This window comes from Danio rerio, chromosome 9 (assembly GCF_052040795.2).
Source record: "Danio rerio strain M-AB ecotype USA chromosome 9, GRCz13ab, whole genome shotgun sequence".
Lineage (NCBI taxonomy): Eukaryota > Metazoa > Chordata > Actinopteri > Cypriniformes > Danionidae > Danio > Danio rerio.
In genome coordinates, this window is record NC_141029.1 from 35208349 (window position 1) to 35230186 (window position 21838).

At 37.9% G+C, this 21838-nt stretch overlaps 1 protein-coding gene across 30 annotated transcripts; it reads left to right on the forward strand.

The window, feature by feature from the left end:
• The first annotated feature begins 1384 nt into the window (after positions 1-1384).
• On the forward strand, positions 1385-21768 carry ddx3xa (DEAD-box helicase 3 X-linked a). 30 transcript variants are annotated; one of them, XM_087266836.1, is made up of 22 exons: positions 1385-1721; positions 5090-5141; positions 6681-6728; positions 7196-7255; positions 7613-7705; positions 7793-7864; positions 8543-8626; positions 9168-9344; positions 9424-9559; positions 13078-13191; positions 13282-13381; positions 13492-13627; positions 14004-14101; positions 14205-14306; positions 14388-14548; positions 14713-14857; positions 14953-15097; positions 16982-17163; positions 17996-18113; positions 18187-18340; positions 18425-18549; positions 18948-21768. In XM_087266836.1, the coding sequence occupies exons 1-22, from the start codon at positions 1677-1679 to the stop codon at positions 19037-19039; spliced, it is 2439 nt and encodes an 812-aa protein (XP_087122962.1). In that variant the 5' UTR covers positions 1385-1676; the 3' UTR covers positions 19040-21768. The 30 variants fall into 30 exon arrangements, with proteins under 30 accessions (XP_087122962.1, XP_087122965.1, XP_087122964.1 ...); XM_087266839.1 differs by having other exon boundaries at positions 14208-14306; XM_087266838.1 differs by having other exon boundaries at positions 7199-7255.
• The last annotated feature ends 70 nt before the right edge of the window (positions 21769-21838 follow it).

Genomic DNA, 21838 nt, shown 5'->3' on the forward strand with positions numbered 1-21838 from the left:
TTGAAGGTCCAGTGCAGCTCTAAAATTAATTGCCATTTTAAATCTTTATACTTTGCCACTCTCCCTCAAAAAGAAAGAAAAAGAGCTTTGTAATAATTAGTTGGACCATGATTATTTCATTACTGTCTTCTTCATCATAGGGCTGTGTGGTGGCTCAGTGCTTAGCACAGTTGCCTCACAGCAAGAAGGACGCTGGTTTGAGTCCTGGCTTGGGCAGTTGGCATTTCTGTGTAGAGTTTCCCCCACAGTCCAAAGACATGTGCTATAAGTGAATTGAATTAACTAATTTAGCCTTTGTGTATGTGTGAACATAAGAGTGTATGAGCGTTTCCCAGTACTGGGATGTAGCTGGAAGGGCATCCACTGTGTAAAACTTATGATAAGTTGGCAGTTCATTCCGCTGTGGCGACGCCTGATATAAAGGGACTAAACAAAGGGGCTAAGCCGAAGGAAAATGAATGAAATCTTAAACATATTCTCTTTTTAAAAACTGTTAAATAGAATTATGTGGTAGTAATTTTTAGTAACCTTGAATAAATTCAAAGATATTGTATTATAAAGGCCTAAAAAAAACAAAACACAGTTCTTTGTGATTTACCTAATTTGAGCCAAACCATCAAGTTGTGTACATTCATTGACAGAATGCATTTGAAAATAATTGAATAGAATTGATTAATAAATTTGTGGTAAATGATTTAATAAAACATCTGGAACAAGTGTATATTGTATAATGTATATATACATTTTCTAAGTCTCCCTTTAAACAATAAAATATTATAAGTAGCCTAAATGTAAGTAGAACTACTCGGTCTTAAAACATATAGTGATTTTAAAAAATGCAATAGCTTCCTGGCTTTATTCAATTGTTTTATCTTTATCAATTTATTATGGAGACCTTAATTTACCAGGGTTCTCTGCTTTTGGAGGACAATAATATATTTCCAAAACATTGCACTTGTGAATAAAATATTTTTATGTAAGAAGTAGACACTTTATACTTTTGAACAAATTTTACAATTGTTCTCCAAATTTACTATTTTTTAATCAAAATGTTTATATATATATTATAATATAACATAATAAACCCTTTTAAAATGTGTCTCATACTATTAGGAGTAAATAAAATGTATTTGCTTTTGAAAAATCAAAGGTGTCAGTAGCAAGTTATTTATATGAAATGTACTACTAATGAAAGTGAAAATCCTTTGTTATAATCGACACGTTAGTACAACACGAACGTTTATCAAAGCTCGGAACATTTAAAAAAACATGCTTTTTTAACATGGCGTGCCGAGGCGAGTATCGCGATACTTCAAGCGCCGTGACGTCTTTCCTCCGCTCGCTGATCCAATGGCATTTAGCCTGAAGCCAAGAGCCACAGCACACTCTGGGCTGCCATCAGCACAGCGGGCAGAATACAGACACATCCCGAAAGAAACTTCAAATTTCGGACTTTTTTTTGGGTCATTACAAGGTCTCAAGAAGGATAACCTACACACTGACATTTCCTTGTGTTTTCCTACGGCTGTCTTGGCACAAAAAGCCCCCGGAGAAGGACAGGACTACAAAAGAGCAAGTGACGTCGTTATAAAAGCAGACTTGGCTGAAATCCTTTAGACAACAAAGAAACAGCTTTTCAGAATTAAAGGAGTAATCCTCACTTATTCTCTTTAGTTATGAGTCATGTGGTCGTCGACGGTTCACACGGTCTAGATCAGCAGGTAGGCTGTGAATATGTTTAAAGATGTGAGCTGTGTAATCGCTTTGATCGGTTGGCTTTGACACGCAGGTTGCGTCTCAAATCCTAGTGCGCTTCCTTCCTAGACAGCATTCTTAGCATTGCGTCGGCTCAGAAATGCCTCTAGGGCTGGTTTCTCAGTAGGTTTTGAGACACAACCGCTGCTCCTCGTGTTGTAATCTTTTACATTTACTAAATGTATACATATTAAGATAATGTATAGCAATAGTGGTTTGACAACTGAACATGTAAGTTAGAATGTGAAGCGTTGTTTGACACACAGCCGACGCCTTTTCCTGTTTAGCTCGTTCGTTGTTTATTTCCCGCATATCGGCAACCGGCAAACCTCAATTAAAACCAGCTTTTAACTTTTTACATCATCGTGACACAAACTATAGTGTCTATCAGCTTATATGAAACCTGTAAACTAGTTGTTTATGTGCAATGTCTGTTTAAAAGCCGCATGGCCTCAAAATCTATCCGACGTTTGAGTCTGCGGCCTGTACGCTAGTTTGATACAACCTTTAATCGTGAAAAACGACTAACTGTTTTCATGGCCAAGCTGGTTTGTTTTGTTTATATCTCTCTGACCATTTCTAGATGGTTCGTTGTGTGATTAATTCGAGTGTATCATGGCATCACGATCATTGGCTTTGTAGGCTTGACTAGGGCCAAACATTTGTGGCAGGCGCTTTTGAAATTAACGGTTAACCAATTTAATCCCAGCCATTACAAAAAGTTTAAAGAGTCCAACAAAGGGCTGATTGATTTTATACAGTGTCCGCTATAAATGAACGCACATATTGTTTTGATTTCATGTGACATTTTTTATGTGACTGACGTAAACGCTCACGTGACCAGGTTTGTTTAACTACGCTTTAGCCCCTCTGAAAAATTGTTCATGATAAAGCTCTTAAAAGGAAGCACGGCAGCTGTTAAAAAGAAAAACAATACATATTCATATTTGAGTACACAACAGTTTAAACTGATTCGAAATGTCAATATTAAATTATTTACTTCACATATTTAAAACTTTTTTTCTTAATGTTCTGAATACTTTTTATTTATCTGTCTTTTAAAAACAACAATTTAGGCCAGGGAGGCCCAAAGTTTTTTCTACAATGGGCCAAAAACCAAACTCCTTAAGGGCTGTGGGCTGAATATATACCAAACCATATTACAATAAATTTGCCATTGGGGAATTAGCTAATTTATTTGATAATGCCTAACAAAACTAGAAAATGTTGCTTTTAATCATATTAACTAACCCAGTTTCATTTTTAACATTCTATATTGAACTTATTATTGTAAAAACATAATCAACCCCATTTATAACACATTGGAGTTCAATGTTAAATACACTAGTTGAGCAGCTCCTGCCTTCACCTTGATTTGCTCACAGATGACTTGTGTGCATTGTCCTCTGTCTGTCAGCTGACAGTATTTACATTTTATAAGTCTGATTGAATCATTTCATTTTTTTGTAGCTCGTCAATAAAACGAAACTAAAGGTTATGTTAAATTTAAAATGACGATATCTGTCAAAGGCATTCGCCCCCACCACTAGCCCATCATTCTCTCTCTCTGTCTCTCTTCAGATGGGATGGTGGGCTAAATCAAAGGTTATTATGGGGCAACTTCAGCCTACGGGCCCTTTCTTTGGGCATCTCTGATTTAGGGCAAACTCAATTCTAATGTAATCTTTCACAAAACTGACCGAGAAATGTCAGTTATACAATGAATCAAACATGAAGCCACATAATTAAACAAAAACAAATAAAACAAAAATGTATAAAATAACTTGACAGAAATAAACAACAAGCCAGGCATGCAGACATCAAACAGAAACTTTGTAAGGGGTTAAATAAAACCATATTCTTAAAACGACTTAAAAATTTCAGGGTGTTTGTGGGGACTTAAAGTCTTAAAAGCTAAATTTTAGGCCTTAAAAGTCTTAAATCAACTGAAAAATTGTGTTGTAGGTCTTAAATATTTTTTCTGACAAGTCTTAATATTCCTTTGTTCATGTATAGCTACCCAATCTGGCCATTAACATCCATACAATTACCAACAATCCAAATCTCAATTAAACATTAAACTTTTTATTTAAAAACTATCATTTAATTACTTTCCTTACAGTAACATTTGCTCAAGTTATTTACTGCTGAGGATTCTGACCTGACCTATACCTTTTATTATTCAATTATTATTATTATTATTGTTATTATTATTAATATTATTTTAGACTGTTGAAGTAATTGACAGCTATCTTTTGTTGTATTCTTGGTAAGATTTATATGGTTTGTGAAATGGATGTTAATTGAAAATTAATTAAAAAAATAATTAAACAAAATTATTATTATTGTATTATTAAATGTATTAAATGTAATCATTTTTTGATGGCAAATGAAAATCTTTTCTAACTGGCATATAAAAAATCCTTTGCATTTAGCCCTGTATAAGTCTAACGTTTCATTCATAATAGTCTTGATGTCTTGACGTCCTAAATTTAACTTTTTTTAAATTAATTTTTTAACCTTTTCACCCTTCATTATTTTTAAAGCCTCTGAATAGGTGGCAAACTCCTTTTTAAAGATAATCAAATGAATAGTCAAAATTTTGCATTGATGAATAAATTTAAGTAAAATAAGTAAACCTTTTGCAGTTAAGTCATCATTTTTGTTGTTCAAATGTACAAATATAAGGAACATTTGATAAATATTGTTTTAACCAGTCGCCCACATCAAACCAAAAAGGATTAACCAAATTACAATGAAGTAATAATGTTCAACCTTTTTTAATATAAATTTTTTTTTTTTTTAATATAATTTAATCTTTTACTGGAGCAAAAAAAAATAAGCAAATTTTGTTGTTTGAAACCTCAAACACCAATAAATCTTACTTTTACAAACAGTTTGACTGGTAATGTGCATTTGAGCTGTTTTGAGAGTGCCATTTCAATGAAATAATCTGCATATGAAGACAGTATGTGAGTGATCATAATTTACTGTACTCTGTGTTGTAAACCTTTTTGACTTCACTGTATGGAGTACAAAAGAAGATATTTGGCATGTCCCTTTATTGCATGGGTGGTAAAAATGATGCATTAAATGTGAAAGACAATCAAAGGGTAATGTGTTTTGTGTTCCACTGAATAACAACTAGTAGGGCAACTTGTCAAAATAATGACAGTTTTCATTTAGCTTACTGTATGCCAGACAGGTCCTCCAAACTCTGTTTTCAGATTTAAAGCAGTAAACTGATTACTCTTTGTTTACAGTGGGTGGCACGTGCATATTTTTGTAACTGGAAGAGTACTAATGTGTCCCACTGTGCTCTTCTGTCTTTCAGCTTGCTGTCTTAGACTTAAACTCAGCTGATGGACAGGGTGTTGGCACTGGCCGTAAGTCTCATTTATCTCAGTCACTCTACAACAATTGCATTAATACCATTTAGAATCACAGCCCTCTCATAGTTGTTCTTTTTTTGTACAGTTTTGTTATTGTTTCTTCCTTCCAAGTTTCAAGAGCACATTTTAAGGTGTATTCACACTTTTAGTTTGGTCTAGACTTCAAAAAAAGTAACACAATGTCAGTTGTAACACTGAACCTAAAGACTTGAAACAACAACATTGTTTCGTGATCTATATTTTGTGATTGAACCTACAGAATATACAGAACTATGCTGGCTATACACTACCTGACAAATGTCTTGTCGTTGATCCCAGTTGTAAGAGCTACAAATAATAACTTAACGTCTAGTTGATCATTTGGGAAAATGGCAGAAGGTAGATTTTTCAGATGAATCATCTGTTGAACTGCATCCCAATCATCACAAATACTGCAGAAGACCTATTGAAACCCACATGGACCCAAGATTCTTACAGAAATCAGTCAAGTTTAGTGAAGGAACAATCATGGTTTGGGGTTACATGGGGGGACGTGCGAGATCTGCAGAGTGTATAGCAACATCAACAGCCTGAGGTATCAAGACATTTTTGCTGCCCATTACATCACAAACCACAGGAGAGGGCAAATTCTTCAGCAGTATAGCACTCATACTTCAGCCTCCACATCAAAGTTTCTGAAAGCAAAGGTGGTCAAGGTGCTCTGGGTTGGCCAGCCCCAGTCACCAGACATAAATATTATTGAGCATGTCTGGGGTAAGATGGAGGCGCTGAAGATGAATCCAAAGAATCTTGATGAACTCCGGGAGTCCTGCAAGAATGCTTTCTTTGCCATTCCAGGTGACTTTAATAATACGATATTTGAGTCATTGCAGAGATGTATGGATGCAGTCCTCCAAGCTCATGGGAGTCATACACAATATTAATTCTTTTTCAACTACACCATGACATTATTTTCATTAAGTGACAAGAGTTTTGTCAAAGCAAAGTTAGAACTTACTGTGCTAGATAAATAATTAAATATCAAGACAGGATTGTTTTATTTTGATAAGTGTAATCTAAAGACCTTTCCTCTCATATAAGCCACTTCTGATAGGAAATGATCAACTAGAAGTTTTTATTTGTTGTTTGTAAAACTTGGATAGGCGACAAGACTTGTCAGGTAGTGAACCTGCTGGTTTTGTTCATACATGTGGTAGTTTTTTTTATCTGTTCAGAACTTAATTTAGTAAAGTTTGTAAGCAAGTTAAAACTGCTAGAAATTTAGTTTTTTTTACATATATTTTTTCTAACTGCACAACAGTTTATTTGAAAGTAAACTTTGACCCATCTTTTCAGCCGTTCACCAAGATTCAAATGACAGCTTCACATGAACTACACTAAGAGCAATCGCAAGTTTATTTTAATCGAACCAAACCTATGAAGTGTGAACCCACTCTTAAATGCACCGTATACATTAATACTTAAAACACCACAATTTTTTATTATTATTATTTTTTTAAATTAATAAATCAATAAATGTTTATTTTCTTTCAGGGCGTTACATTCCTCCTCATTTGAGAAACAAAGACGCATCAAAAAATGGTATGTTAGACTGGTTTACTTGACCAACTGACAATAAATAATCAAAGCAGAGTTGTATGCAAAATTGGCATATTAAAGTTTCAAATTGAGTTTTTGCTTTTTAAAACTTATTGGATAGACACATTGTCTTGGATGTCTATGAATTTAAATTACTATGTGAAAACATTGTCATGACAAAAGTATTTGATTGCGTTTCAGCTCTTGTTAATTTAACTAAAATCAGGGGAATTGATGCTTTTAATAAAGGAAGTTATTTTAAATTAGTTTTTCTTATTTCCAAAGTATCATTTTAGTAGAGTTTGATTTATTTATTTATTTTTAATTTTATTTTTAATTTTTTTTAACCCATTCCAATTGAGTCACCTCCATTTCATCACATCAATGATCTTTACATCCTCTAATCAATGCTTTATGATCAGTTGTTGAATTTCTTTCTACACTTTGACTTCATTCTTGTTTTTTCACAGCAGGAAATGCTTATTCCTCTGGTAGACAGAGCGGTTATTCAGTGGCACCAGTACAGAGCTGTAAGTCTTGGTCAGGTTCTGCTGAAGGTGCTTTGCTTCCAAGATGCATGAAAATTTAATTCCATGCCTTCAGAGCCAGTACTTTGGGGCCAGACATTTAAAGTCAGTTCTCAGAGTGTTGAGTGGACTTCACACTTTTTGAAACTGAAAGGAGCTGTTTTAGAGTCTGCAAAGCTTTGATTGCTTTGTCCGACTGCTCCCTGTGATTATCCAGCAGCTGCGGTTGCTTGTATTTTTCTCCTTCTTCTCTATTCTAATTGACTTTCTGAATGTGAGCAAAGATAGAAAAGACACACACACACACACTGCTTTTAAAGTATTTTACCATTTTCTGATGATGTGAAACTGTTCCTCAAGTTTCTCCCAAACAGTATCCTCAGAGTTGGCACCCTGAGGGAAACCAAAGGCACAGGCAAAACTATCCAACTGGATGGAATGACTTTAGGACTGGTAACTATTTAGAAAAGGCTGATTTGCTATTGCGTTCCTCCATTTGTGAAGGAATGGTTGTCTTAAGTGCCCTATACTTCTGCTTAGGTTCTCAGAGATTTGCTTCCCAGGAGCTCGCGTTTTATCACACCTACACTAGTGGCTGGCCAGACAGATGTGGTATATCTATGCATGTGACTTCTGCATCGTCTATCTGATCTGCTCTGACATCACCACATTTTAACTAGACCCCTAGGCTGAAGTTTGTGGACTTTGCTTGAGACGTGTTCTAATGCCACATGTCAATAGCATGCTTAATCGTGTGGGGGTTCTTTTTCAATACTTAGTAACCACATGTTAACATCACTAACTACACCACAATGTAGTTTGTTTGCTCTAAATATCCCAAGATCTTCTGATCTAAGCTTTGACATGTTTCACTGCTGCCACGTCAATTGTTTGGTTACGAAGTTGCTAAGAGACACCACGTCCATGTGTGTTTTTCTCAAGTTTACATTTATTGCAAGACTATGTGGGCGAATGTTTATTTTACTTGTTTGCTGTTTACTTCGCCTTCGATTGCATTTATCGCCTGCCACAAAGGTTATTTAGATGATTCCTCATCATATGTTTGACAGTATGCCTTTGCTTCCTGATTAGCAAGTAGGTCAGCAGTAATTGTGCTCTATATGAAAGCTTTTTAAAGTTAGTTTGGAAAAGCTAATGTTTGTTTGTGTGGTGTAAGCACAGTTTGAGGCAGTGATTTGTGTTTTGTAGACTAAAGTAATGGAGATTTGTGTATGCATATGCATGAGCACAGTCTCTGCTAATTTTTGTGTGTGTGTGTGTCACTTGCAGCCTCTCCTGCGCGCACAGACAGCAGTGTAGCCACCGATGGAAATGAGGACACAGCCAGTGTTATCAGCTGGGCTGATCGCTGTGGTAAATTTGAGCATCAGACCGTGGCATGGCATGGCCTGGCCTGCTTTTGCCAGTTTTTAGGCAGTAAATAATCACCCAGTTCTGTGGGGGTTTGTCTGCATAAGCTCTAATGCTTCTATATTCACAAACTTGTTTGAATATGTACATTGCACTGTAAAAGAGTACATGATTTTGGAGCATTTGTGCTCTTGGTTCCTTACTCCGCTATTCCTTTGAGGAAAAATCTTGTTTGAGTAACTAGATGACTGAATCGTTTTTTTTATTCATATGTTTTTGTAAATAGAAGTGCCAATTCTGTCCAGAAATTCTCATTGTTCCGTGTTCTTGACCAGCCTTTTGTTTTTTGGTGCAGTGCCATGAGCCCATTTTGTCTGGTTCACTCAACTGACTTGAATTGTTCTATTTGCTGCATAGATTCAAATTACTTACTGGCTTTTCACATCTGCCACTCACTCAACCATCACTCAAAGCAGTTTTGGCTTTGAGCAAAGTTCTAATCCGGAGCCATTCTCTCAATATCCTCTCTGTCTTTTTATGAAAGATTCTCCAGGATGGGATGGTAGTCGTACCAATGGTTTTGTCAATGGGTACCATGACAGTCGTATGAATGGGACTGCAAACTTCGCACGTGGGCCTCTTCGCAATGACCGAGGAGGACGTGGTGGCTTTCGTGGAAACAGAAATGGTGCTTCCTTTAACCAGCCAGTGCATAATGCAGGTGAGAACATTACAAGGCAAATTTAATAATGATGATGCATTTGAAAGTTGTTTAAGACATTGAAATGATCAAATTGCAGGTTATGGGACGTATGAAAACAAAGATGGAGGCTGGAACTCTGTGGTGAACAGAGATGCCTACGCAAGCTTCGGTGGGCGATCTGACAGAGGAAAGTCTGCATTCTTCAATGACAGAGGAGCTAGCTCAAGAGGAAGGTGAGTAATGGTGCAGTTAAACCATCGAAATTTCACAGTTCTTTAAATCAAGAGCACCTAAACGGTTAATTGCAAAATTAAGTAGTGGTAAATGCTGTGTTTGGATGGTGTGTGTTAGGGCTGCACAATATATAGTTTTAGCATTGATATTGCAGTGTGTGTATCTGCGATAGTTACATCACAAGATATGCATGAAATGTTGAGTTGACTTTGCTGTGTATTTTTTTTACATTTAAAAATACAAAACCATGAAGCACGCACTGATTATCTCCCTTACCGTATTTTCACACCGAATGTGGCGAGAGCATCCAAGGTCGCTACATTGATCTCGTATTTAAAGGAGCCATTGCAGCATATCAGTTACATTCCTGCATAAAACGTGTTTCTAGCATGAAAATGGTGCGCACTTCTTATCAACTTCATATAACAATGGACGATCAAGTAGCGTGTATTGTAGCTTTGCTCTTTTTATCCAATATGTGTTCAGATGTCTGAAATATCCTGAAGCAGCTATACTGTTTTGCACTGTCACGTCACATGAGATTCCCGCTTTTTTAAGATAAATATTAGGGATGTAACGGTATTGTAAATACCGTCATACCGCAATATAAATTTTTTTCGATATTACCGTAGTCGCATGACTCTGTAAAACTATAGTTCTTCTGAGAAAATTTGCTCAGGCGAATGAAGCGAACGGGAGGTATCGGAAACTACAATTCCCATCAGCCCAGGCTTGGCCATAATCCCTTGCGGTCTGTTGTCGCTACAGATCCAGTATTGCGGAAATGGAGTGTGCTGCTAGAAGCGGGGATCAAAAAGAGCTGGAAAACCTTAAAGCGGGTGTTGTCGCCGCGCGCGCGCGTACTGAATAGTGGTGTTGTCGCGCGAGTTCTTATCAGCTGTGTTGTCGCGCGCGTATTGAATAGCTGTGTTGTCGCGCGCGTACTGTAAAGCGGGGACGGAGGGTATGTCGTGTCGCTGGGGCACTTTTGATCATTTTGGAAGGGAACTTTCTATCCAAGACTAAAAAGGGCATGTGCACTGCACAGGTTGAGCACTGTGTTTGCACGTGCCTGCAAGTTGGGGAATACGACAAATGGCGGCTATGTCCCATAATGCAATTCGGTGTTTACGACGGTGACGTCACCTGACAAAGACCGATAATCAGTCATGGGGACTGCAGAAACACAGCACACTGTTCAGATTGATGCAGACATGAGATCTCTATCTCACTCATGGTTTGTCCTCTCAAGTGGGGGAAAGACAATGCACTATACCCACTGCTGTCAACCTGGGCCAAGTCATATCTCTGTTGTCCCTGAAACCTCAGTCCCAAATGAGAGGGTTTTTTTCTGTTGCAGGGGACATTGTAAATGCCCAGAGATACCAGCTTTTACCAGATTATATTTATATAATTTTACTTTAAACCCATCTCTATCTAAGTAAGTGAGTGAGTGATTAAATGTTGAATGTGATGAGTTTTCAACAATACTAAATTGAAACTTAATTTTTTTACATGGTTTAATATTTTTTTGTTATTAAAATTGAAGTTCCTGTTTCAAAGCTTACAGATAGATGGCTAATTTGTATGTCATTGACACTTTTGGCACTTTTTTGGAGTATTTTCATAAGTTTTGTTTTTTCCTGTAAATGATTCAATAAATACCGTACCGTGACATTCATACCGAGGTATTACCGTACCGTAAAATTCTGATACCGTTACATCCCTAATAAATATATATATATATATATATATATATATACATACATACATACATACATACATACATACATACATACATACATACATACATACATACATACATACATACATACATACATACATACATACATACATACACACATACACACATACATACATACATACATACATACATACATACATACATACATACATACACACACACACACACACACACACACACACACACACACACACACACAGATATATATATATATTATATATTATATATATATATATATATATATATGTAACATTAGTGCACATCAGTAACTCGCCAGTAACTTATTTAATGCATGTTCCTGTAAGAAAACATTGTAAATAATTCCGGCGTCCGCAATCATCAAACATTTGGGAACAACTGTGGTCGGAACCAAAGTTCACAGGTCAGTGTTTTCCTATCAAGCGGTGGACGTCTTCATTCTGATTGCTTGCCGCCGAAACGTGTCATAGCTCATTATCATAAAGTTGACTTGATTTCAACTCTCCACAACGGCAAAGATGTGCCGCGCTGCTCCTTGCCGCTTACCGCCGCCAGCTCTCATTGAAAATGAATGACTTCTGGCTACTTTGACGCTCTTGCCGCTTTCGCTTTATTTTATTCATCAGTGCTTTATAGTTGGTTTATTACATTTTATGCATGATTCAGTCCCCTACAGAATCATCTCAATCAATCAAAATTAATACATCTGATAACACATTAGGGATCAATTCTCACTTTTAACTAGTATGGATGCTATTGAAATATTGGCACCTTATTTGTACTAATATCCTACATATTCAGCATGATCTTATTCTACGTCCCTAACCCAATGCCTAAACTTCTTTAATATCATTTATTTAGAAAGCAACAAATTTGGAGTTTATTAAAGCAAAATTCATATTCGTTTCCTAGTTTCCTAATAGCGGGAGTTGAAACTTAAAATGAAGTGACTGTAAATTCTTTTCAAATAGTGCTGTTCAATCGCGTGCGTGCGTGCGTGCGTGCGTGCGTGTTTATATACAGTATATTGCAGAAAAATAAAATGGCGCAATGTCCAATTTTTCCAATATCGTGCAGCTTTTTGTTTTTTGTCATGCACATGTCAGTTGTATTCAATGGACAATTCAATTTCTTTCAAGTCTTCTTGTACTTGAACGTTTTTTTGATCACTTAATTGTTAAATTGGCCAAGACTTAATACTTGCAAATAGAACTACTCAATAAATCGATACAAAATCGAGAAAAAACTGCATTTGTTGTGCACTTCTTGTGAGGCAAGTACAGTGATGTAATCTGCAGGATCCACCAGTCGCATGGGATCACCAAATAAGCCCTTAAATCCTGGAAATCCTTATTGCAGTTGGTGAATGAATTGAAAATGTAACTTCATTGATTAATAAACATAAAACAACATTAATCAGAGTTCTTATTTTCCTGATAAAATTAAAGGATGTTATGATGCAAAGCCTTTGTCACTGCTTAGAATATATGAAATATGTTGGGTGCCTTATACTGTGCAAGAAGCCATATCTCACTGGACTTATAAGCCATATCTCTCAAGGACTTGTGTCAAACACTCGACTGAAGTTACGAAGTGAGAATGTCGGAAGCCATACATCTTATTTGCCTGTGTAACATTTAATTTAAAGGGCCACAGTTAACTGTAATAATCATTGACCGCTGTTCAGTGACTTCTCGGAGTTCTACTTGAACTGTAACCACAATAGAAATTATTCAAATTATCATTAAGCTATAAATGAATGATTCTTGACAGGTATGAGCGTGGAGGCTTTGGAGGAGGAACAGGAGGAAACAGTCGTTGGGTTGAAGAGTCCAGAGATGAAGAGGACTGGTCAAAGCCAATGCCCCCCAATGAGCGTCTGGAACAGTAAGTGGCTGACCATTAATCTCACTGTGTATCCTGAGAGAATCCATCTGGTATTTTGAGTAAGCCATTGTTTTCTCCTCTGAACGACAGTGAGCTGTTCTCTGCGAGCAACACAGGGATTAACTTTGAGAAGTATGATGACATTCCTGTGGAGGCCACTGGAACAAACTCTCCTGGGCATATTGAGAGTGTAAGCCTATTTGTTGAATTGCTTTTGTACATCGAGTGCCAAAACAAATGAAGTGAAAGGCCACTAAAAGAACTGCAGATGATGTGTGTTTCTGCTTTCTGTCTTTTCAGTTCCATGATGTAGACATGGGTGAGATCATTATGGGCAACATCACCCTGAGCCGCTACACGCGTCCTACTCCTGTTCAAAAGTATGCAATTCCCATCATCAAGACCAAGAGGGACCTGATGGCCTGTGCACAGACAGGTGGGTCATTGAAGACTGTGCCCATTGTGTAAAGTTTACCCATCTAAGATGAATAGTCCAGGTTAAATTAATTTTTAGGACATTAAATTTGGACCGTTTTGGATGGCTGTATATTACAATTAGATGGCAGCCCTTTCATAAATTAAATTTCCTTTGTATATTTGCCATCCTGGATTGCTGTCCATTTTACACGTGGGTTAGCTCAGAGCTTCCTGTCTCAGCGGGTTATGCTTGGTCAGAATAAACTGCAGTGTTGACCAGGCTGAATGATCAAAGTCTGGTTTCATCAAAAGAAATGAAATTCAATGTGTAGATGTTTGAGCAGTGGTGTGCTATCTGAGAATATGCTTCAAGTGTGTTTGCTCTGTTCGCTCAGGCTCGGGGAAGACTGCGGCCTTCTTGCTTCCTGTGCTGAGTCAGATCTACTCTGAAGGACCTGGAGAAGCACTGCAAGCCACCAAAGCCAGCACCCAGGTGACTATACATCACTTTATTGGCCTTCAGTTATGCAGAGAGTCATCTGAAAGAAAAAACTTCTGCTTCTGCTACTAAGCCTTTTGTTTTGGTCTCACTCAAGCAGGAGAATGGAAAGTATGTTCGTCGTAAGCAGTATCCCATTTCTCTTGTCCTGGCTCCAACTAGAGAACTTGCCCTTCAGATTTATGATGAGGCCAGAAAGGTATGCGTTTGGTGATGGAGCAGTTTTAGGTTAGCAGATGTTGATTTGGTGCAAAACTCATTTTGTTCTCATCGTTTGCAGTTTGCTTACCGCTCCAGAGTGCGCCCATGTGTAGTGTACGGTGGTGCAGATATTGGCCAGCAGATCCGTGATTTGGAAAGAGGCTGTCATCTGCTAGTGGCCACCCCTGGTCGTTTGGTAGACATGATGGAGCGGGGAAAGATTGGCCTGGATTACTGCAAGTAAGTGTGGTACAGCAATGTACACCTTTTAAAGTGGGAACAATAAAGACTGCCTTATTTTAAGAGATCGTTCCAAACTGAAGTGCTCAGAAGTGGCAGCAGAGAATGGTTGTAGACTGTAGGCTCGCATACATCTTGGATCTGAAAAATAACTTCATTTGTAGATATCTGGTGTTGGATGAAGCTGACAGAATGCTTGATATGGGTTTCGAACCTCAAATCAGACGTATTGTGGAACAGGACACAATGCCTCCTAAAGGTTCTCGCCAGACCATGATGTTCAGTGCCACCTTCCCGAAAGAGATTCAGGTATGCATGCAATTACTTGAGTCTTACCAGGAAGGATCATTATCGATGTGAATTTTAATGAGGAACACGCTGTTCCTGTACTATTTCATTTTAAGATTCTGGCCCGTGACTTTCTTGAGGAGTACATCTTCCTTGCTGTGGGCCGTGTGGGCTCCACCTCAGAAAACATCACTCAGAAGGTGGTTTGGGTAGAAGAGAACGACAAGCGCTCTTTCCTCCTTGACCTGCTCAATGCCACAGGTGAGGTCTTTTTTTTTTTTTTTTCTCCCCTTGTTCAGTGTTTTACAATGTAAGAAGGTTCTTGACACACATATTTAAACTTTGTGTGACAAACCAATTGGTGTATATGTGGTGTCGAATTGTGTGTTATTCAGAGCCGTATAATTTCTACAAAAAGGGAAATACTGATAGAATCTGAAAAACTGAATAATCACAAAAGGACATGATCAAATAGAGATGTGTACAGTAGGGTATATGCGGAGCTAGTGTTTCTCCCCATACTGATAAACTTTTGGTTAATGTGACTTATTTAAATTTTATAGTTTTTTTCTGAAAATTAAAAAAAAAAAAATTTTACAATCAGGTAGAAAAATACTTTTAACAAAAATTACCCATATATATTCCTCATTTACCCCCTCCCACCCCATTATACGCACATCAGGAAATGAGATTAACTGTAGTTTAGACTAAGCTGTTAGATAATTTACATTAAATTTGACATTCTTAGTATCAGATGAGGGTTAAGTGTCCAAGATTTCTTTGACGTTACATATATAGATTTTCCATACCGCAAGAATGTCCAGTTTAGCAAGGTTGATCCGTGCTGATGACGGCTCCAGATACAGTATTGTATCCAATAGTGAATGTAACCAGTGCTTAACTGAGAGATCATGAGGAGGTTTCCACCTTTGTACCAACATTTTCTTTGTAGCAGTTGAGGCAGATTACCAAAATTTATGGACCTTAGCATTTAGGGGAAGTTGAGAGTTATCATTCAATAATAACAATACAGGATCTTTGGGGAAACATATTTTTGTAACTTCAAATAAAATTTCCAGCACTGAATGCCAAAGTTTTTGCACCTATGATGTCGGACATTCCCACATCATATGTAAAAAGGCAGCATCAACGTTCTAATGTCATTGCAATACAATCAGTTAAATAGACTTTGGCATTCATTTAGTTGCTCCAACGCAAAATGAGACAAAGCCGTTTGCTCGCATGTGCCTGTCTGAATCAGCAGGCTAGCGCAGAAGCTCCATTGAATATACTGGGGTAAAATAAATGTTGATATTTTAAAGACATGTTGAGTAAAATGTAATCTAATGCAGGGAGTAATCTAATACTCAGCCAGTGGAGATTGCTGATTTTTAAAGAAAACAGACCTTTAATGTGCCGATTTTGCAATGGCATACAGTTCACCGAAAGCACTTAACCCAGGTTACTGGCAAATTAAATGTCCTTTAGCATACTTCAGTATATACCCTATTCCCTGAGTATCAAACTAGAAGAGACTGAAATCTGGATGTTTAGATTGTCTATGAATGATTGCCACATTTTGGTTCACCACATACTGTACATACAACACTCCTGGTTTGGTTAAACTCTACAAATCTACAATTATCTAAAAAAAAAAAATTTATTGTAGATTTTCCCTTGGCTTTTTTTTAAACAAATATATTTAATAGAATTACAAAAATTGTACTGCAGAGGTATTTTATGGTACACAGTGACTAGTTTATTTGAGTCATCTTGATGTGGCGTAGAAGTTTTTTTTGTGGTAGTAAACAGTGACTGTCTCTTTGGCAGAGCTCCATGTATAACCATAGCAACACAGCACTGAGACACCAGTGTCTTTAGATAAGTCTGGTAGGTTAGTGTTACCATGCCAACATTATCTAAGCACAGCCTCTAACAGAAGTTTACTGTTTAGTAGCTTAAAAAGAGGGAAAGAAGTCACACAGTGAGATATTTTAAAGGCAGTGTGCTCTACAAATGCATCCTCTTACATCTAATGGCAGTCATGCCAGAACTTGACTACTGCAGAGACACTGACTTTAAATGTAATGTTGCTTGTCAAAATGTAGAAAACCCTTTCTCAGAGTGACTCGTTGATTCTTGCAGGCAAGGATTCTCTCACACTTGTGTTTGTGGAGACTAAGAAGGGAGCAGATGCTCTTGAGGACTTCCTCTACCGTGAGGGCTATGCCTGCACCAGTATTCATGGTGATCGTTCTCAGCGTGATCGTGAGGAGGCGCTTCACCAGTTTCGTTCTGGACGATGCCCCATCATGGTTGCCACTGCTGTGAGTATAGTTCCAAAGTCCCTTTAAGGCAAGTCATTTCACTCGGCGGCCATCTTTGAAATGCCGCTCGGGCATTCTGTCAGAATGGGGAATTATCAAATTCTTCAAAACTGTTAGCCAAGCTTGCATTTACATTACATATTTGGAACCCCAATAAAATTAAACAACATCTGTCTCAGAAGTTTTGTTTTTAAAGGTCCTAATCAAACAAAATCTGCATATTTTTAGGTTGCCCGAGCTAATGCTCATGGAATCAGATCACGACACCAACCTCATTTATGGCCGTGTTACACATTATCATCCTCTGAATCCTCTGCTCTTTTGAAGTAATCCAGAACTTGGTCTTTATGGTGGATCTGCTTTAGAAATGATAGCGACTCCTCTTCTTTTACAAGTTTGCGGGCGTTTGAGTAGGTGCTGCTGTCACGTGATGTGTGTTTGACAGGACTGTACCTTGTGTTTGTTTCATTCAGATTACAAAAACCAAAACACTTAAGTGTCATTTTAAAAGTACAGATTTCAAGCTTCATGTGGATATATTCCTCGTGTCTGTGAAGCAAGTATTCGCTAAGATTACAGTGTGTTTGTTGACCACCAAACTGTCATAAAAGCACGCGTCTGGTCTGAGCTTTTGCCCCTGGCAAAACTTCAGTCTATAGCGATCAATGATTGGCTTCTGTACTAGTAGGCAGGGCTTCATTTGCCATTGACATTTACACTTTTCCCTATTCAAAATTATACAAGTGGCACGTCTTGTGTATTCTGTAGTGTTCTCTGGACACCTCTGGCTTTCTTGTGGGTGTTTAGTTGATGATGTTTTTGTGTTGAACAGGTGGCTGCACGTGGCCTTGACATCTCCAACGTAAAACACGTCATCAACTTTGACTTGCCCAGTGACATTGAGGAGTACGTCCATCGCATTGGTCGTACAGGCCGCGTGGGAAATCTTGGTGAGTTTTGCTGTCATTTTTCATTGTTTTGCATGCAAACAGATCTGTTTGATTGATCAACATGTGTCTTCAGGGCTGGCCACATCCTTCTACAATGATAAGAACAGCAACATCACTAAAGATTTGCTAGACATCCTGGTGGAGGCCAAACAGGAGGTTCCTTCCTGGCTTGAGAACCTCGCCTACGAGCACCAGCACAAAAGCACCAACCGTGGACGTCCCAAAAGGTACAGAAACATCAATGGTCTCAAGATGTCCCTATTGGAGTTATGTATTTTCCAGGCTCATAACATGTTGTTCATTTTCTGCAGGTTTTCTGGTGGTTTTGGGGCCAGAGATTACCGCCAGATGCCTGGGGGAGGCAACACTTTTGGCAACCGTGGTGCTCGCAACACTGGCGGCCATGGAGGAAACAGAGGTTTTGGAGGCAATAAGGGTTAGTTCCGCTTGAAACCTCATTTTATTATTTATCTCATGGTAACACTTTTTGTTAACAGTTATTTAGGTAGGGTTTATGGATGAATTTGGAGCAAATCTAACACTATTTGAATGATTTATTGTTAGTACCCTTTTTATCAAGTTTTGTTAAAGTGTGGGGAAAAGGCCAGTACAGAAATTAGCATGCCACTTTCGATTAGCATCAATCCAAATGTGTTGAATGTGTTTAAGTTGCTTTGAAATGATTCATATGAAATGACTTTAATACAATTTAAATATAATACTGGTCAATCTTTGTTTATTGGAGTTAAATTTAATCAAGTGTTCTGGTGTGATTGGAAATGGTTTGAGTAACTGTATTGCTGAAAGCAGTTCTGATTTTATTGTCTGTTGTAGGTGGCTTTGGGAGTTTCGGTGGTGACAGCTATGGGGGCACCTATGGAAACTATGGAGGAAACTACACTCAGGTGGACTGGTGGGGCAACTAAAAATACGTTTGCCAAACTAGAGGAACGGAAACCACATGTTATCATAGCCAGACTCTACCCCCTGTGTAGCTTTATGAACTCGGTACATTACACGCTGTGATTCTCTGCCCACATTCTAAAGGGAGCTGATCTGTGGCAAAACCGGAGCAGAAAACCAAGAATGCCCACTTGTGTATTTGATCTCTACAGCACCTAGGTTTTTGACTTTTTTCTTTGTTAAAAAAAAAAAGAGGATCATTTGTATGTGAATGTACTGTGCCTTTTTGAATATAGACAGGAATTTAGTTTTGTTATTTTCATCGAGTGAACTTGGCCAAGAGCTTAATTTAGTTTTTTATTTTTCTTTCTGTAAAGGCGTTTGAAAGCTTGTACTTAATCAAACCTTGGCAAATACTGGAATAACGTGACTCGATGCGAGTCGCTGTTCCATTTGAACTTCAAATTATCACTGATATCATGAAGCCAACAATACAAGCCATGAAGTAAAACACTTATCACAGGTGCTTTGCAGACGTCTGTGAAGCAACTGTGTCACAAGGGACAAATCGGTCTGACTTTTGTTTTGCTCACTCTATCCTGGAGAGACACCTATTTTGGGATACGGTTGTCTTGAAAAGGCCATTCCAGTTGTGAAGATATTCACAACAAATATTGGAAACACTCAGTGTTTGAAAATTCAAAATGCTGGAACTTCTTACTCCACTAGTTTTAATTGACTTGACAGTGTTATGGCAGCTAGTAAGAACCACGTGCTAGCCACTGTAAGTGGGCAGCATTTTTTGTTAAGAACTACTACTTTTCTTTCTGGAAACGATGACTACATTTTAGAGAAGCAGATGCGATTTATTGAAAAACTTTGAGGTTTTTTGATAAAGTGTTTCTTTAGAAATGTCAGCAAAACAAAAAATGCCTGCCATCCTGAAAGCGAAGTTCAAAAGACGACTAACGGACCACAGAACCAAAGCGGCCGTGCCTTTTGGATCATGGCTGCTTTGGTCACATATACGCATGCTAGTGTTTTGTTTTTTGGTCAAGAAGAGAAGACGAATGAATTGTTGCAGGCTTTCTTTTAATACAGACGTCCTCTCTTTTCAAGCTGCGCTGCAGGCATGGCTCCCTTTTTCATAGGTAGAGGCAGCGCTGCGAGAGTTCATTTTGAGGCATCGGTGGATCTGATTTGGGCCTGGCGTGAGTGCAGTTAGACAGGCCACCATTTTAGCTTGTGAGCTGTCGGACACGAGGTCAATGAATGCTGTCAGCTCCTGAAATTCATCTTGTTAGATGTGAACTTCAACCACTGGCCGTGGAGCCAGTTTTCTGCTTCCTTTCTTGAAAAGGAAGGAAGCGCTCGAGTGGAGGAGAAATAAGGCATTTATCGCAAGTGCAATAGATTTTCTTCTCAAGTGAGTTGTGCCTTGACTTTCTTTCTTTTGTTTGTTTGTTTTTTTAATTGATGAATTTAAGCGGATGCACTGACAGTATTGAGAACTTCAAGTTGAATGGTGCTACTTTAGTTAGGTCTAGGCCCATGTACGTTGTGCCCATCAAGTTTTACAAAGTTCTTTTATTGCACATTTCGAGTTTTATATACGTGTCTTGAGTGCGCATGTCCTCAAGCTTCCAAATATTGTGTCAGGAGACCGGAGATACGCAGCTTGTTTACAAAAAGGGGAAGGGTTCTCACTATTTACCAGGATTTATTTGGGACCAGGGCGAATTTAGCAGTGGGGAATTTAGCTATTTGCACACAGATTTCTAGATTCTACTTTTGCTGCTAGTTTTGTGTAATTTATTAAGCATTTTTTGACAAATATTTATTTTTATAAGCCTCAAAGTGATTCTTTGAAAGTTTCAAGAAACTTGACCAAAAGACAATACCTAAACACTGGCACTTGAATGTTGAATGTCACCTGTATGCGTGAAAAATTTCTATATTTCGGGGTAGTGTGAGCTTTTTAATGTTTCAGACGTAATGGACTCGGTCAGTCTCCACAGCTGTTAAAGGCCTAACAGCAACACGTCGCTATGGAATTACTAATTGGCTCTCAAAATTAGAAACCGGAAAATAATGAAAATGGAAAAAGGAAAAGACATAAAAACATGCCAAGGTTTGGAAATCAAAAGTCATTATTAAAAAAAAAAAAAAGTTCAGTATCAATGCAAAAAGTGTCCAGATTCTCCAAATATGTGCTTTTTTTCTGTCCTGCAGATTGGCATTTGTTCTGTTGAATTTTTGTTTCTGTCAATGTCTGGCACATGGCAACCTGGAACATGTGGTTGATCTCTATTGTATTTACACACACGCATACGGCGACTCTGGTATTAGTCCACTCAGGAGAAGCTGCAAGTATCCACGCTAGCAATAAGTCTTAATGTGTATTGGAAAACACTGAAATCACACCCCAGCCCTCTCCATTCTGATGGGCCATTAGTTTGCTCCCTGAGAGGACACCAGAGCCCCTTAGATTTAGTATTTGCTTTATGTCGTAGCTTCTAGGCTCTGCACTGCATGAGACGACTCGGCTGTGCGTTTATTGTATGATTTTACCAAAATAAAAAGTTTCTGATGCAAAATTCCTTACAAATCAAGCATGGTTTCTTAAGTGTTTGATGTAGCCGAAATTGGGTCAATTATTGTAACGGCTGTTCTTAATGTGATTTAAGCTCGGTGGAGTTGTTTGACGTTTAGTTGATGCCAGTTTGTTTACAAAATAGAAATTTCTTCTTTACTTGGACAGTGTCCCTTGTCTTATTTCTTCTGCTTGCGTTGGGTGATTCTCAGTTTTTAATGATTCAAGT

What these genes read in the sequence shown, in the direction of transcription:
- ddx3xa (XM_087266830.1), top strand. Translation starts at nt 1,677, where the DNA reads ATGAGTCATGTGGTCGTCGACGGTTCACACGGTCTAGATCAGCAG. An exon ending in CAGCTGGGCTGATCGCTGTG is followed by an intron (nt 8,627 to 9,167) that starts GTAAATTTGAGC and finishes TTTTTATGAAAG; the next exon opens with ATTCTCCAGGATGGGATGGT. An exon ending in CCTTCCCGAAAGAGATTCAG is followed by an intron (nt 14,858 to 14,952) that starts GTATGCATGCAA and finishes TTTCATTTTAAG; the next exon opens with ATTCTGGCCCGTGACTTTCT.